Below are 4375 nucleotides of genomic sequence, written 5' to 3'. Positions count from 1 at the left end.
ACACGTAATACAAGAGAGCATTTATAATATCAAATCAAATTTACTAATGAGTGCAAAAAATACAATGCATGTAAATCTCCACATAGAAATGGCTACCAAAGACCCATCCGTGTAAGTAATGTGAAAAGGCTCCAAAATAGAGTCCACCCCAATCCACACGTGAACAACTTCTTACAAGAGGCTACATGTGAAGAAAGCCCTTTGGTATTAACCTTAGAAACTAAGGTTTGGAGAGACAATTGAAAAAGAGAGAAAAACTAACGCACATCACTAACTTGTGAGAGTGGACTGCTCTAGAACAATGCTTTGAAGATCACTGAGATGGGTTTGACTAGAAAGTGGTTTATGTCAAATTGAGTAGAATTGCTCGAAACCTTTTGTCGCCTTTAACTGTGTGTGCTTTAAATGTGTCGCTATGTGTGCTTCAACGCTGAAATTTAAACCTTTCAAAGGGCATCAAAGGCCTTCAAACCTTCAAGAGAAGGCATCTTAGAAAATAAAACCAACAATATATATATATATATATACATACATACACATATATGTGTGTATACACGGACATACACACAAGTGTAGTTGGTAGTCACATAGTTTTGTAGCAATCTTTTGATGCTTCTTTCTGGAAACATTGATAAAACTACTATAATATGAGTTCAATTATATATAATATGAGTTCAATTATATATAATTGCAACAATACACCATAACAATCTAGTAACCCGAGAGATTTCGAAAATCTAATTCAAGTTGCCGACGTCGTTGAGTTGAATTTTCGCAAAGTCTTTGAACAAAGGTCGAGATCCGCCCTTCATTAAAGTAGTCTTCACATTATTCATGTAATCTCCCCAAGTGACAGGCTTAAACTGGGGTGGATGTGCCTTGTCTATGAGATGGGATGGAGGTTCGATCATCGTTTCTTCATTTGGGACCAAAAACATGGCAAATGATAGGCGGCCCTGTGTCTTGTTGAGCACAACTCGATGCTGCACACTTCGAAATTTTTGGTTTGTCCATACCTATAACACGCCAAGATTGTCACGAGTAAAACAAATGAATTAAAGGGTTAATACAAGGTGTGGACGCTTGTGCATGTGTGTGAAGGGTTATTACAGAGAGAGAAAAACCTCGATTGAATCCCCCATGTTGATGACAAGTGCTCCGCTTTGAGGCTTCACTGCAACCCACTTATCATCGCTTGCTCTTATTTGCAAGCCTCCAACCTGATCTTGATGCAAGATTGTGATGCAATTTGGATCCGTATGGGCTGCTACCCCATATGCAATTTCAGGTTGTGGACAAGGTGGATAATAATTGAAGCGAACACTTTGCTTCCGTGATAGCAGATGGCGGGAAAATGTGTCGTGATCCAACCCTAAGCTCTCTGCTAAAATATTTACTATTCTTCCCGCAAGATCCACCAAAGAGCCATTAATCGTCTCAATGACCTTGCTGTAATGCACATTTTTTTTTTGGTTTTGGGGGGGGGGGGGGGGGAAGGAAACAAACCTGTTAGTATAACCATAGATTGTCATTTGCAATTAATTTTGCTATAAAATTGGAGCTAGAGGTAGCTAGCGCGGCGAGTATATCACACTTATTTATAAAAACAATTGTGATTATCTAATCAAATTATCTGATCGCTATACTTCTATATTATCTAATCAAATTATCTCATCACTATACTTCTATTATCTAATCAAAATTATCGGATCGAATAACAAATTTAACAAAATTATCGGATCGAATAACAAATTTAAGGTGCAAGCAGTCCAGCTGGAATAGAATTATCACCAGACCACATGAGACCCTAATTTTCCTACCTGTCAAACCTCTTAGTTCACCAATAACCTATATAAATCAAGCACCTAATGGAGGGAACTATCTCTCTCTCTCTCTCTCTCTCTCTCTCTCTCTCTCTCACACACACACGTATGCATAGATTATGTGTGGTTGGAAGATGGATCTTACAATAGCACAACAATCATAATGAAATCCATGTTTTTGAAAAACGTGTGGTTCGAGATCATGGGAAGCAACACGTGAGTTGAATGGTTATAAATACTTGCCTCTGTATACCTCATGAGGAAAGAAACAACATGGTTACATAGTCTTTCTAGAATCTTCGTATCTACCTTCATGTGAAACCATAACCAAAGCCTCTTAAGTTCTACTTTGAAAGACCTTTGGATGGGGTGATATCTTTGCAAAACAAGAGATGAGACTTTGGCAACTTTTTTTGGGGTTCCAACAACTAATCATCAAAGGAGGCTCCTTGCGTTGACAAACTATTTTCTCATGTGACTTAATCTTCAAGTCCTTGTTAGAAATAAGAATTGGAAGGAGCTAGCATCTCAAACACTCATCAACACAATGGGTGAGTTAACCCTTATACAGGCCAAGAAAGCAACACTTCTCCTCAAAACCTAAAGCTTGCCTACAAACTCCAGCATGTGAACTCCACATGAGCCTCGAGCAATAAATCACAAACTGTAGTTAACATGTCAACCCAAGTTAGCAAGCTACATAGACATTGCCTTGACCTTGAGCAAATGGTCTTGTGGCCTACTTGATTGTAGTCATTTTTAATCCGTTTGGGTGCCCAATTTGGATCAATGTTGTCCACTACAACAAGTGTTTGCACACTAGGTCACACCCAATTTTTTTTTTTGGTGATAGTTGAAAAGTGAAATGATTAGCTAATTTCAAATGTGCTTATTCAGGACCATGCCCCTTATTGAAGGAAAGCACTTGTTGATTGGCTCAAAAATACCTGCCCATTCACTTGCCACCCAACCTCCGGGATGGAGAGACTGTCTGTGCACGTACTGGTCTGATTGGGATGATGATAGAGAGAAGTGTCTAAGCAAATCAAGCTCCTCGGCCACCCAATCTAAAGATTCAACCTTGGGAATGCCTTGGTGCATGTAAATCAGGAGGCTTTGCGGAAATGTAACCACCAACAAATATGCCATGATCTCAACACAGTTTGTGGATACCAGCAGATACACACACACACACACAGAGAGAGAGAGACACACACACACACACACACACACACACACAGAGAGAGAGAGAGAGAGAGACCTTACCAGAATGCTGGGTTGCCGTGCTCAGGCCAAACCTTTGATGCGATATCCTCCGCACTAGAGGATGCTGTAAAGGTGAGGGCCTCCAGCCATGGAGCTCGGCTCTTGTGCTGTGTGAAGGTGCCCTCGTAGCCTTGGAATCTTCCCACGGCAGCTTTCTCCTTCAAGTGGGAGGGCAGCGAGAAGAACCCATAGCCCGCCTCCCTCACTTCGGCCAGCAGCTCTTCCGGCACCCCATGGCCGACCAGTTGGAAGAAGCCCCACTCTGCGCATGCCTCCGCCACCAAAGGCAGTAGCTTCTTCTTCTCTTCGCCGCACTCCAGTAGAGAGAGGTCGAAGGTCGGCAAAGTAGCCTCGCAGGATGCTTCTTCTGCCCTCTCTGGCTCAGGATAAATGAAGCGTTCGGGCAGCGCATGGTCAGTCCCTTTGAGAAGAGAGGCAAGGTCTCCGGTGTTCAATGGCGTGGGGAAGACTGATGGGTTTGCCACACTCAGAAGAGCCATGGCTCGCTAATTGTCAAGGCAAATTGGGGAGGAAGGATTGGGTACTGTCCGAGCTTATGGTGCACAGAAATATAAGGGTCGTGGACGACGATGCACACGAGAAGAAGGCATCGGCTTCTTCTTCCACTCTTTTGGATGGAATCCTTCAACCACTACTCGCATAAAAAGCCATTCATTGGAACCATAAGGAAAGGACCTTTGACTTTATCCACAACATAACATTGTTTAGTCCTCTTGCACCTTGGCTCTATAAGGGTTATCGAGAGGGGCCCTTATCACCGCGTGGTCCAGCCCTACAAATATTTTGTCATGTACTTCTTTGAAATCAGGGTTAATGGCTTAATTCTATGTCTCTTTCTTTCATGATACTTTTTGAGGTGTTGCATCACAGTGTCGTGTGTCAGGAGTGTTAAAATTCAAGAGGAAATGACCAGCATGTTGGACTAAGCAATAACCAACCGCGCTGGCTCGTCAAAAAAACGAGGTGGCTACTTGAATAAGCGAGGTGGCTAGTTAAACAAGAGACAAACAAGCGCGGTGGTGAAATCAATGCTTTGGACATAAACCAGCATGGTGTTCATGACGACTAGCATGCTTATTAGTGAACAAGTTCTTAAATACACTCCTTAATATTTGGATAACCTCCACCCAAATTCGGTGCACTAAATCCACATGGATCTCTATAGTTATGGATAAATTTCCCAAATTTTTCGAAAGTTGTAAATTGCATAATTGGCACCTGCTAAAGAGCAGTTAGTTGTAGCTAATTGGTGCAAAATTTTGGGA

The 4375-nt window shown here is 42.0% G+C and overlaps 1 protein-coding gene across 1 annotated transcript; it reads right to left on the bottom strand.

Moving 5' to 3' along the window:
* Positions 1–493: 493 nt before the first annotated feature.
* LOC147641659 (fe(II)/2-oxoglutarate-dependent dioxygenase 1-like) lies at positions 494–3783 on the bottom strand. Its single transcript, XM_086797698.1, has 3 exons — positions 3090–3783; positions 1125–1449; positions 494–1016 (listed from the first exon to the last, which is right to left on the bottom strand). The coding sequence occupies exons 1-3, from the start codon at positions 3587–3589 to the stop codon at positions 738–740; spliced, it is 1104 nt and encodes a 367-aa protein (XP_086653824.1). The 5' UTR covers positions 3590–3783; the 3' UTR covers positions 494–737.
* Between the last annotated feature and the right edge of the window lie 592 nt (positions 3784–4375).

Source organism: Cibotium barometz, chromosome 1 (genome assembly GCF_041138505.1).
Source record: "Cibotium barometz isolate CiBa-2024 chromosome 1, ASM4113850v1, whole genome shotgun sequence".
NCBI classification, from domain to species: domain Eukaryota; kingdom Viridiplantae; phylum Streptophyta; class Polypodiopsida; order Cyatheales; family Cibotiaceae; genus Cibotium; species Cibotium barometz.
Note: the sequence above shows the minus strand (reverse complement) of the source record. Positions and strands in the feature narration are given on the sequence as shown.

Excerpts from the sequence above, each read along its gene's own strand:
- LOC147641659 (XM_086797698.1), bottom strand. The coding sequence starts at position 3,589 with ATGGCTCTTCTGAGTGTGGCAAACCCATCAGTCTTCCCCACGCCATTG. Across the intron at positions 1,450-3,089 it reads CACGGCAACCCAGCATTCTG|CAAGGTCATTGAGACGATTA; the intron begins GTAAGGTCTCTC and ends TGTGCATTACAG. Across the intron at positions 1,017-1,124 it reads ACATGGGGGATTCAATCGAG|GTATGGACAAACCAAAAATT; the intron begins GTTTTTCTCTCT and ends GGCGTGTTATAG.